The sequence below is a fragment of the Gymnoscopelus braueri genome (genome assembly GCF_963280865.1).
Source record: "Gymnoscopelus braueri genome assembly, chromosome: 4".
Lineage (NCBI taxonomy): Eukaryota > Metazoa > Chordata > Actinopteri > Myctophiformes > Myctophidae > Gymnoscopelus > Gymnoscopelus braueri.
In genome coordinates this window covers 40,324,544-40,336,544 of record NC_137605.1, presented here as the reverse complement: position 1 = coordinate 40,336,544, position 12,001 = coordinate 40,324,544, and the positions used below count along the sequence as shown (strand labels likewise).

The window sequence follows — 12,001 nt, the reverse complement described above, 5'->3', positions numbered from 1 at the left end:
GACCACGGCACCAACTAAGGGTCCTATGTGGCATGCACACGGCCCCCCGACAACAGCACCAGAAACGGGCCTGGATACATGGGAGAGGACTTTGTCTCGGGTGTTGTTGCGGCCGTTCGACCCAGTTGAGAAAAAAAAGAACCAGGTTGGGAGACAGAGAGATCCTCCTCACCGGACGGCCCACACACTGGGGCATCAGATGATTGGGGCCCTGGGGAAGTAAGGGAGGCATCCACCATAGCATCCTGGGACTTGGGTGAGTGGGTTACAGGGGAAAACAGAACCCCTAAGATATTGTGTAGCGGTCCAGGATCTTACTGGCTGAGGAAAGGATACCCAGCAGGCCTTGGGGCACATCTGTGTGCATTATTGTTCTAGTATTGTGTTTTGGGGAAACACACTGAGTTCTAGGGGTAGTTGCAAGGAACAACATTGAACTGAGTTGGTACAAATAAGAGTGTTCCTATAGAAAGTCGTCATGACATCTCCTTCGGGTCAGAAACCCACTAGTCATTACAGTTTTAGGATAAGGATTTTATTTTCTGGCCAGCTGAAATATCTAAAATGTCTCATCTATTGATGATGTTTATAATACGTTTCTGGTTAGACATAATATATCCATGTTATAGTTACAATTTGGGCTATGTTACAGGTAGGAAAAAATCTTGCCTACGATAATACTGTAGTGAATATTGGGCTACACCACACCTCTTTCGAGAAACATGTAATATCATACTCAGAGTGAGTTGCACCTTTCTGAGTGGGTAGTAAAGGGTAAGAATTGCAGTGGGATCATAGTTACTGTACAAACACAGACAGGCATAAACGACTGCAGACATGTGGGTGCATTATTCAAACAATGTGTCACACGAGACGTCAGTGATTCTAAAACCAACGCCAGCAGCATTGAGGTGTGTAAAGTTTTGTTAGATTCTTGTGAATTATTCAGGGTTAGAGGTACAGGGTCAAGCAGACACCCAGTCAGCAAGATATAACCATCTCATCCATCATGTCGGACTGAAACCTTGCATCTCCATATTTCAGCTTTTTATGTTTTATTCATAAATGAATTCCCTATTTTATACTTCATCGTAGGACAGTGTCACACAAAAGTAGCTAAAATAGCCAGATTATTTTTCTCATTTCCTGAAAAGCAACGGTCTTGGATACACAAGTTGTCCGCCCGACGGCGACGATATAATCATCTCTGCAAGAGACAGAATGAAAGAGACTTGGACAAAAAAGAGAAAGAAAATGAGGACAGTGGGAAAACAGATGGGCAGAGACATGGAGAAGGAGAGACATACAGAGATGAGCGCTGAGGAGAACAGGGAATTACTGTCAGAGGTAGAGGAGCTTGAGCTATGTTCTGTCCTGTGAAATAATCTATAGCTTCCAGGGATGTAAATCGTTCTTCACATCCTCCACCCGTCTCCAATGTAATACTTTGCTCTGGGCAAACAAACTGGGGGGGAATCAGAAATAGCTTGTAGAGAATGTACACTGCTTTTCTTGGTGCTTTAACAATGTGTGTGTGTGTGTGTGTGTGTGTGTGTGTGTGTGTGTGTGTGTGTGTGTGTGTGTGTGTGTGTGTGTGTGTGTGTGTGTGTGTGTGTGACAAAATTATTTTGGCAAGCAATAGCGTTGTGCCATATTAAGTATTAAGCTAAATTAAACCCTATATATTTGTTGAGAACGTCCCTCAGGGGTCCCTTTTTCCCTTTAGTCAACACCAAATTCTTCACCAAAAATAGCTCTACAATAGATCTACAAGCTCACAACGCATCGCTGTGTTGACTAATTTATTTATTGCTTGATTTTGACGAATGTTCGCCTATTATAACATGCCCAGAATAGAGGACGCTAGGGTTCATGTGGTTAAAGGGTCATCAGCTATAGGATACAGTGGCCGTCCCAGTGGCTCTGTCTCTGTTTTAGAATCCACGGTTCTAGAATCTATTTAAAAGCAAGGAAGGAATCTTAAAAGGTCGGTGGGACTCTTCCCAGGCAGACATTCCAATCCTGACAGACTGGCAGCTCTCTCTCCTGCTGAGTACAGTATAGACAACTGGGTCAACAGCCCGCAACCTGTCTCTAGGCATCACTTCATCACAGTGGTTCTAAAACGCCTTCATGTTAAGGACCCCCAAATTAACATGTAATTGTCCGCGGACCCACATCTGAGAATATTTTGTGTTAGGTACCCCCGTACGAGATTTGTGTTTAAAAAAAATCAAAATCTTTCAAACAAAGCAAAGAGTCTATTTCCTTCGCCGCCTGAGATCTTTTGGTGCTAGTAGACAGATTCTTCTTTTGTTTTTCACTTCTGTTATTATGAGTGTTCTTCAGTACTGTAGTACCACCTGGTATGGATGTCTGTCTGTAGCCTTAAAGTCACAACTGCTGCAGCAACTGAACATTTGTTCAAAGATTGTTGGACAACCACTTCAGAGGCTCTATACATCTACGTATAATGACAGTATGATAAGGTTGGCAAGGAATATCACTTCAAACACAAGCCATGCTTTGTATGGAGAATATAGGTTGCTGCCTTCAGGAAGGAGATACAGTGTTCCTACATACAATAAGGTCAAACTGAAGAGGTCCTTTGTCCATCAGACGACATTGAGGCTTAATCAGGAGTTGTAGGCTTGGGGTAGGCTGAGAGGTGGACATTGCTCTTGTCTTTGTATGTCTTTATGTATGTATTTTGTTTTGTTTTCTTATGTCATGTTTATTGTTGCATACATGGCTGCTGTGTCGCAAGACAAATTTCAGTGTGAACTGACAATAAAGTATTATCGTATCGTATCGTATCGTATCGTAAAATGTCTTTCAAGATTTGTTTAATTAGCAGATCTACAACGTTTCACACCACGATGCATTATGAGCTTGTATATCAGCTATTTTCAGTGTGTTTCAACGATGCTGAAAGTTGCTTACACATACACGGTCACGTACATGTAAGCAAGTGTATAGGGTTAAAGTGGTTAAAGTGATTTTGATGCTATATTATTAACACATTTTGCTGGGGACCCCCTGAAGGACCCCTGGGGGTCCCTGGACCACTTTGAGAACCACTGCTCTATCAAGTACAGTGCCTGAATAGAATAGATTTGGGAGGTCATCTTTTCACTAGGCCTGCCTCTTGCATCTATCCTTTGCTCAGTCCTTGCAGTTGTTCTGATTGAAGCCGGTGATGCGGTTTTATGATCCATCCCTGAGTGCAGGAGAGTGGAGGATGTTGTCAGAGCCTGTACCTGATAATGGAAGTGAGTCTGAAATTACAAACTGCCTAATGCCAGAGACAGACCCTGACAGACAGCGTGAGTGTACAAAAAAGAGACTATAGGGGAGATGTGAGTGTGCGGCACACACGTTTCTGTGTTCATGCATTGTCATTATGTGCATACGTATATATGTGTTATAGGACTGCATTTAAGCGTACACAAGATGTGTGTGTGTGTGTGTGTGTGTGTGTGTGTGTGTGTGTGTGTGTGTGTGTGTGTGTGTGTGTGTGTGAGAGCGAGAGAGAGAGAGAGAGAGAGACAGAAAGAAAGAAACAAAGAAACAAAGAAACAAAGAAAGAAAGAAAGAAAGAAAGAAAGAAAGAAAGAAAGAAAGACTAACGCAGTGTGAGAGAGAGGCCCTCAAAGTGATGCATCTACACCGATCAATATGCAGCTGTCCAGGGCTCTACAGGAAGTCTGGGAATGTGCTGCAGTCAGCAGGGCTCTAAAATCAACCCACAGAGATAAGAACAACACACACACACAACACACACACACACACACACACACACACACACACACACACACACACACACACACACACACACACACACACACACACACACACACACACACACACACACACACACACGCACACGCACACGCACACGCACACACACACACACACACAGAGAGAGAGAGAGAGAGAGAGAGAGAGAGAGAGAGAGAGAGAGAGAGAGTGAGCGTCTATTTCAGGGCAGGAAGAAAGGCAGGTTGGCAGGTGCCAGGGGTCCTCTGGTGTCTCCAGGTTTCCTGTATGAGTGTACAGATCAGTGTTTTTCACACTGCGGGTCACAGTTTCTTTTAACGTTCTTTTTTGGTGAGTATTTTTTATGCTCGACACAATCTTAAGGCAAGCTATGTAACAATTCCAGGTGCCATTTGTAAAAGATATTTACAGCACTATTTTAACCTTTTGCATGTAGGGTGTAACTGTTGTAAAGTATGTGTGACCTTGACATACCTTGTCTGATTCCTTTGATCATTAGCATGTTTTAAAAGTGGAATACTGTATTGATGAACAGTATACATAGAGACATGTTATCTCACTTGATTCTATTTATTGCTTATTTTATGCACAAAGTATTTGGTGGGTCCTGGGCCAAAGGTACCTCCACAGGTGGATCAAGGAAAGAAAATGTTTCTTTCAGTGGGACTGGAGGGCTCAGGCCACAGGGCCAATATGGAGGCCAGTGAGAACATTTCCACTGTTAGGGCCATAGACTGTAAAAAATATATGGACAGCGTTACACCCATAGACTCTACAGACCGTAGAAGCCTATTTTTCAGCAATTTCAATTCCGCCATATTTCTATATCTAGTCCCACAAAATTACTCAGAAATTAATGCTATTGGTTGGGACCAGAGCGGGGGTGGGGAATTAATGCTATTGGTTGTGTGTAGCTGTAGTCAATCAAATCATCACAAGCATACCCTACTTTATCATCAATTTTAAAATAAATGGGACCATAATTTACCAAAACGCATATCATGGTGATTGAAAGAAGACATTAAACTAGCGACTGGAAGCATATAATATTTATCACATTGTTTATTAAGGTAATAAAATCAAGTGTAAAGTTTGGCAAAAACCCATCAACTTGAATAGAGCCTAATTGCTTCTGACACCAGCAGAGGTGAAACAGCGAGACTACAGGCCATTCATATGAACTGTCATTTCCTATATAGCCTCAATTTACAACCGGAATGCTAGCCCCTTGGTTAGGGCAGACATTCAGTGTTAATTTACCTCAGAGTGTTAAATTACAAACTTATCTTATCAGAGTTACAAATGGATAAATTAACACTGAGGATTTTACTGTGTATTTGTAACAGTATGTTGAATCTACTACTTGGACATCAGCTTGTGATCGTTGAAATAACTGTTTATTTGAAGCAGGATTATTTACTACAGTTTTGCTGATAAATAATCTCGAATACAAAATGAAATAAATCCTATTCATTCTGTTTTGGGGAGCGATCCTAGCCATGTTTAGATTGGAAGTTGAAACAAGGTTTCCGCGGAGCGTGAGCTGTCAAGACGGTCAAACAGAATCAGGTTTCATGGGTATGTAAATAAATACTCTAATAAGGTCCATGAGAGGATGGAAAATGTGTAGATATTACTATTACCGAGCTACTCCTGATAAGGTGCACCTATAGGTGTGTGTGTGTGTGTGTGTGCGTGCGTGTACACGCGCATGTGTGTGTACAGTACAGTACAGTCAAAACATACTATTATATCACAGCTGTTAAAAAAGAAACTATTTGCTCAAATTCTGTGGTTTATTGGACAATGAGTGTGGGTAATAAGGTTCGATTGCTGGTTCCTTTATTTAATAGGTTCTGAATAGATTCTGCAAGGCCAGTCTTTTGTTTTTACCCCCAAATGTATTAAACTGTATTTCTGTGTTTATTGTTTGAGTCTGAAAGGGTATTGTTAATAAGTGCACAGATTTTTTGCACAGATAAATTGTTTACTCTAGCTCTATCTGGTAACAATTTAATCAAAAGATATGATAAGGGATTCAAAGGGATGTTGAAAATTACACCAATGATCGTAAAATAACCAATTCCAGAATCTGGATCCCCCAGATGTGATCCCCGGCCAATAATGGGAAGCTACACTCCCACCCAACCTGACACAGACATACAAACAGGAACACATCGTGCAGGAGAATGCTGGGCTGGGCATCTGGAAAGGATGACAGTATTTATATCAGCACCGGTCCGGGGTAGGATTTCTGGCACCAAAACATTGTCTCACCTGCTATTTCTGTCAGAACATGGTGGCAAGTTTCAGACTAAGGGGTTAGGTGTCTCAGGGCCAGGGGAGTGTGTGTGTGTGTGTGTGTGTGTGTGTGTGTGTGTGTGTGTGTGTGTGTGTGTGTGTGTGTGTGTGTGTGTGTGTGTGTGCCTGGGGGGGTGCCATAGACTGACAGACAGAGTTAAAGAGGTGAGACTGAGTATAACAATTTTCTCAGCTCATCACCGCAGATTATAGGAGATTTGTGTTTATGTGAGACCATGAATGACCTGTCTCGAAGACAGAAACATATGTGCAGGGAGGAAAACACGCGCGCACACACACACACACACACACACACACACACACACACACACACACACACACACACACACACACACACACACACACACACACACACACACACACACACACACACACACACACACACACACACACACACACAATGATGGACTGTCCCAATGTCACGTACAAACTTCACCACAGTCATCACTCACATCACGGTGTCACCTAGGATGTCAACCAATAAGATTAAGGGAGCCAGACAACCCTCATGAGTCGTCTGGTCCTGTTCTTTAAATGCTGTGGGTTTAACCACTTAAACACCATATGTATGGTTGAGTCCCTCACGGCTCTATACTAGTGTATTCTCAGTTTTCTGTTATTGTGGGGAAAGCTTTTGCTGAAGATATCGGCTATTTATATAGTGGTTAGACTGAGATAGCACCCAGGAGGAAGCGAGGGGGAATAATTATTATTATCATCATCATCAATATTATTATTAGTATTAATATTACTGAAGACTTTGACAGATGTTTAGAAGTTATCGATTCTTTAAGAAACTCTTGTCTAGTCTAGTGTGTGCTGCTAACCGCCAGAGGAAAAGCAAGGAAAACATTTCATCATACCGCAATATCTTTTTGGTAGTGCTTTCACAGGCACTCCTTTACAAAGTTGATCAACTTAAGCCTTATTTCATACTTTAAAAATGTGCCGATCTGCAAGCTCACATGTAGATCGGCTATTTTCCTGCGAAGAGATTTGGTGTAGAGGGGGAAAAGGAGGGGGACCATGCATAGACCCCTGGGGGACCCCGGTCAATGAAGTATATAGGGTTTCACTTACTTAGTAAACTGGACCTGAGTTGGCTCTGTACTTGGATGGCTTTTTACACCAAATCTCTTCCCGCCAGGATATGGATAGAATATGGATGCTGGGGTTCAAGTGGTTAAGTTAAAGGGGTAAAGTGACTGGAACTTTAAACAGAACACTGAATGAGAACACAATTTATAATGCTCCGATTCAGTCCGTGACGCAAAAAGAAAAACAGGAAATTCCTCATTACATTTATTACACAAAAAGAACAGCAAAGGCATCACTGTCATCATGATATGTTTCACCACATTAACCCAACAGACTGTATTGATATGTATCTGTCCATTCAGTAAGTAAAAGTAGAAAAGTCTTTTGTTCATTTCCTGTTTTCAGAAGTTCGGTTATGCATTCATTCAAAATGGGCTCGCATGAATACTGTTACGGTATTGGCTATTATGATTGGAAAACTGTAGCAATGGGTAAAGAGCAAAAATAACCAATGTAAAACATAATGTAATTTGTTCTGAAATGAAGGAAAACCAGCCTTTGGTACAAAGGTAGAAAAGGGGACGTTACAGGCATATCTGTTGATATCAGATAATGTGGGACATCTGCATTGTTATAATTATGTAACGTGTAAAGCCATGAATAAGAAATAAATCATCACAGAGAGGTCAAGTCATCACTGTAAGTAATACTTCTCTACTTCTCCACTACACTGAGAAAAGTAATGTTAGAGAAAATGTTAAGTTGACTAAAAGCGGACCTTAACCTAAATTCAACATACTATACATTTTGTCACATTTTGTGTATTGGTAAAAAAAAGAAAACACCATACCTCAATGATTTTAGACTTGATTGAAAAGCAGATGAATTCGAATGGATTCGGACAAAAACTTTAATAGGAGCTAGCATTACTTTTTACAGTGTACATGTAGCTATAACAAAGGGCATTATTAAAGAGTCCATTGTAGTTAGACCTGCAAGGCTACACGTGTCAAGGCTAGGCTCCAGACCTGAGCAAAGCACATTATTTCAAATGGCTGACATTAACATGAGGTGCACTTATTCTAAATTGCCTCGCAAGTGATGTTTTCCCTGTCCTCTGAGGCTATTCACGTTGCTTGGCAAGTTGTCGGAGCACACCTCGATAAGCTGAGATACTGTATAATATGAAACGGTTTCAGATGTACAGAATAGTTATTTTGCCTCGATCCTTGTTAAGCTCCACTGGATGGGAAATACATTCTAAAAGTTGGTGAACTCAAGGCTAAAGCACTTCTGACTCAGTACTTTCGGGTCCATTTTGGTTACATTTGTACACTCTCAGAGTTAAATGAACACTCTGGGGGTTATAGTGTAGGAGTAAGCAGACAGACTGGGTTTGGTATGTACAGAGGTCATGGAGATTGGAAGGAGACTCAAGGTTCAGGGTTGGGGGATTAGAGGTGATAAGCAAAGGCATCTTGTTGCATCGCAGGGACCAGTCAGGACAGTTCAAATGATGACTGTCTCCATGTGAAAGGCTGAGTAGGAGGAGAAGGAGGAGATGTGTTTCAGTGGGATAGAGGGTGGTGCAACAGGAGTGGTGGAGGGCGAGGAGGAGGTGGAGGAGGAGATAGACGGGGGGCGGCTGGCCCACCGGGAAGGGAGGCGTCGGTTTGCAGGCCGGGCAGGCCTCGAGAAGTTCTTCTGGTCGGAGGAAGAGGAGATGGAAGAGTCTTTGTTTTCCTGAGGAGAAATCAATGAATTAACATTAAGGATTATCACACCCTTCCAATCAACCTCTAAATTCACCAGCTCAAATACTTTACATTTTGTCACTTGTCCCATCTGTAGTCCCATTCTTGCCCCTAGGGAAAACAACAAGTATTATTTAAAATAAAATGGTCAATACATTGTCTTGTCCTGTGGCAAAAGAAAAGAAATTGAAGATACAGTGAAAAACAAAAATGTACATGCAAGAGAATAGTTGTATATAGTTAGATTGTAGATTTATATTTTTCTCCATTTCATTTCAATACTCTTTGGTCAAGGTTAAATCAACATTTTTATCCGTTCGAATTACAGAGATTACCTCTGCATTCTTTCTGAGTGGCAAGATTAAATTGGCTTGATAATCGTTCCCACAATTTCAGAAGAAAAAACAAATCTGAAACGTAATTCCTGTGGTCTGCTAAGGGCATTCAGTCAGCTGGCTGTTTGCAGATGTAATCACAAGTAACGCGAGGGCCTGAAAACCACTTCCAAAAAGAGGCCCTCACGATGAAAGAGGAGATTTTCTGGAAAGGTGGATGTGTGTGTGTGTGCATGTGTGTGTGTGTGTGTGTGTGTGTGTGTGTGTGTGTGTGTGTGTGTGTGTGTGTGTGTGTGTGTGTGTGTGTGTGTGTGTGTGTGCTACGTTGCTCTGCTTTACATGCGCTTTGTAACTAACTGTTTTCCCTTCATCTGACTGCACTGGCAGTGTTTATGTCCTTTGTACATCCTGTACTTCTTATTATGTGGACATAAATAAATATTTCAAATGTGTGTGTGTGAGTGAGTAGAGGGGGGGGGGGGTTATTGACATCCTGCCAACTTAGCTTTGTGTGCCACACCACCACTTCCTTTTATTAGGAGCCTTTTAGCAGTGCAATGGCCCAGATGCCCAGATCATAATCGAGGCTTTGGCCCGCTTCTCTCTCCGAGCACATACCAGAAATAAACACTATTCCCATTGGAGTTGTCCTCAGCCAAGGACAATCGCTGAGCCTTTCACAATGCAACAGAATACAAAGCAACAGAATGTGTGACGTCCTCCATATCCAGTGGTAGCACTGGGCTTGCAAGCACATTTCTTTACTTCAGTATTGACAAAAGCATTCATGTGGCAAATGGATGCCTGTTATTATACAGATTTTAATATTAACCTTTCCAATGTGAAGATACAGTACGTAGAATATATGGCACATGCTAGTTTGTGTGTATGTCCGCGTGTCCGTGCACACAACATGTAAGGATCAGACTCCACTCACCTGCATTGTAAGACACGTGTCTCTCACACTCATGGCGGTGTGGCTGCTGAGCTGTGCAGTATGTGTGATGTGTGTGTAAGAAGTCTGTGAAGAGTGCGTGTGTCTGGGGGCAGGAGGTTGGGGCGCAGGCTCCATGTCCAGCATGTCCAGCAGTTCTGCAACCTTCTCCTCGTGCCTGGTGGGACTGATGTTGGGACTCGAAGCGGTCTGCTTCTGTTGGTTCTGGTGCTGCTGAGCCCAGGCGGCGGTCTCGTAGCTCTTCAGAATCCTCTCCACCGCTCCGTAATTAGACCGCGACCCCTCGGGCCGTGGATAGGCAGCCAGAGTCAGGGGCTTCCATGGGTGGTCGTTCATCACACGAGGCCCATGCCTGGAGGTGTCAGTCTGGGCAGAGGTACGCCCTGGCTGTGCTTGGTGGTGACCTGACGGTGTCAGCTGTTGTGGCCTCGATTCAGTAAAGGGCTGCTGGGGCGAGTCGCTGACCACCACGCGGTGAACCCTCACCTCCTGGGGCTTTACCCTGTTGGGACTGGACCCGGACAAATTATGGGTTTGCCCAGACATGACTGTCTCTGTGGTTGCTCTGTGCTGCGTGCACCTGGTGGGGCTGCCTGGGGCCTCTTTGGGTCTAATCCGCTGAGGTGAAAGGTCAATAGTGAGTTCCTGCTGCACTCTGACTTCTTGACCTTGGGAGTCATTTCTGCTTCTCTTGAGCCTCGTTTCAGGGATGTGACGAACATGGTCAGAGGTGGAGGGAGTTAGCATGACTTTGAGATGCGTGCTGATGATGTCAGAGGTGACCTCGGCACATTGCGGACGAGGGTCAGCGGTGGCCTCTCTGGGTTGTGGAACCTCATTAGAGACACATGCCGTCACACAAACTGGTTCACAAACCACATCAGCATTGTGCTGCTCCTCCACCCCGCGGCCCATTTCAGCCTGAAACAGAGTTCGGTTAAACTCAGCTGTTTTCTGTTCCAGCATTATATTCCTTCTAGAGCCCTGGAGGCTAAGACAGGCAGGGGGTGAATCCAGAGATGGCAAATGCAACTCTACAGGTGATTCTTTGACAGTGAAAGGCATTTGATGTTGCTTAGGTGTTTGTATTAAGTTTTTAAAAGCAGGCCTGTTGTCTGAGCGTGAGTCTTTCGTAGCAGTCAGTATGTTGACTTCTGAGAAGCTTTTCTGGACAGGCACATATGCAGATAATTTACTGCCACAGAACTTGCTTGCGTCGCATGACCAGCGGTTGTGGCAACAGCCGGCGTTGCAGTTGGAGTTAGCTGGTGCGCAACAGGACACGACCACACTGTCAGCCAGAACTTTACCTTCATTTTCCTGCAGCATAGCCTCAAACTTTCTCACAATAGATGGACTGGGACACTTGCTGTCCACCAGAACACAGGGGCTATGACAACTCCTGCCCGTGATCATTGAGGATTCTGGAATTTGAGGTTCTGGCTCAGGGGAAGAGCTGCTCAGGTTCCAGGACGCGGTACGAGGAGGAATGGGTGGCGCTGCATATGTAGACATCTCAGCAGGTGTTTCTGGTCTTTTAACACAGTCTATCACGTTGTCTGGCCTATTGCTATTGGTTTTCCAGGATTCTTTCTCCTTACGATTGTCCCGCCAGGTATTATCTGGTGACACGGTGATCCAGGTTTCCTTCTCCAAGGCCCTGAGGTCCTCATAGATCTGGTTGAGATCACAGAGTGGTTCCTCAATCTCCAGGCTGGTTTTAACGTGGAGCAGCGTCTCTCTCTCCTCAGGCAGGTAAAGAGATTGAGAACGATTCCTCAAGGGAATAAAAGAAAGTAAGGGAAACTAAATCAGTA

The 12,001-nt window shown here is 43.6% G+C and overlaps 1 protein-coding gene across 1 annotated transcript in view; it reads right to left on the bottom strand.

Moving 5' to 3' along the window:
• Positions 1–7,391: 7,391 nt before the first annotated feature.
• LOC308083597 (uncharacterized protein) overlaps positions 7,392–12,001 on the bottom strand; it is a 31,013-nt gene continuing 26,403 nt past the window's right edge. Inside the window, exons 16-17 of the mRNA XM_080425912.1 lie at positions 10,167–11,961; positions 7,392–8,883 (exon numbers count right to left, since the gene is read on the bottom strand). Coding sequence (XP_080282038.1) covers positions 8,650–8,883; positions 10,167–11,961 — 2,029 coding nt within the window. The 3' untranslated portion in view covers positions 7,392–8,649. The remainder of the gene's footprint in view (positions 8,884–10,166; positions 11,962–12,001) is intronic.